At 60.1% G+C, this 421-nt stretch overlaps 1 protein-coding gene across 1 annotated transcript in view; it reads right to left on the bottom strand.

Moving 5' to 3' along the window:
• Positions 1–362: 362 nt before the first annotated feature.
• The window catches only part of SCARA3 (scavenger receptor class A, member 3), a gene marked incomplete at both ends in the record, with an annotated part of 2,757 nt that continues 2,698 nt past the window's right edge, over positions 363–421 (bottom strand). Inside the window, one exon of the mRNA XM_009075923.1 lies at positions 363–421. This exon is cut by the window's right edge and continues 17 nt beyond it. Within this exon, the coding sequence (XP_009074171.1) occupies positions 363–421 (59 nt within the window).

The following is a 421-nucleotide window of genomic DNA, read 5'->3' as shown; positions in this document are numbered from 1 at the left end:
TGGAGATGTCCCAGGAGATGGACCAGCCATGGGGTCTTGCTAAGGAAGGATGGAGATGTCCCCAGGGGAAGATACCCCAGTGCTTGGGATGTCCCAGCCCTATGGATCTTGCTAAGGAGGGATGGAGATGCCATCCGGGGAATGTCCCTGCTGTCCCTGTCCTCCCACCCTGGCACATCTCTGCATCCATGGGCCCATCCATGGGCCCAGTGCCTTCCTGCACATCCCTAAGTTTCCTTGACCTCACCAGTGGTGGTCTGGGCCCTCCTCCACCTGCCTTGGGTGCACACCACCCCCAAACCCCCACATCCCCCCACACTCACCCAACAAAGGAACCCCTCCCCTGCCACACTGCCCCTCACCTCGCAGGACAGTGATGTTCCTCAGCATCTCCCCATGCCTCACATCCACCACCTTCATC

This window comes from Acanthisitta chloris, unplaced genomic scaffold, assembly GCF_000695815.1.
Source record: "Acanthisitta chloris isolate BGI_N310 unplaced genomic scaffold, ASM69581v1 scaffold30745, whole genome shotgun sequence".
Taxonomy (NCBI): Eukaryota; Metazoa; Chordata; class Aves; order Passeriformes; family Acanthisittidae; genus Acanthisitta; species Acanthisitta chloris.
This window is presented reverse-complemented; position numbering and strand designations above follow the sequence as displayed.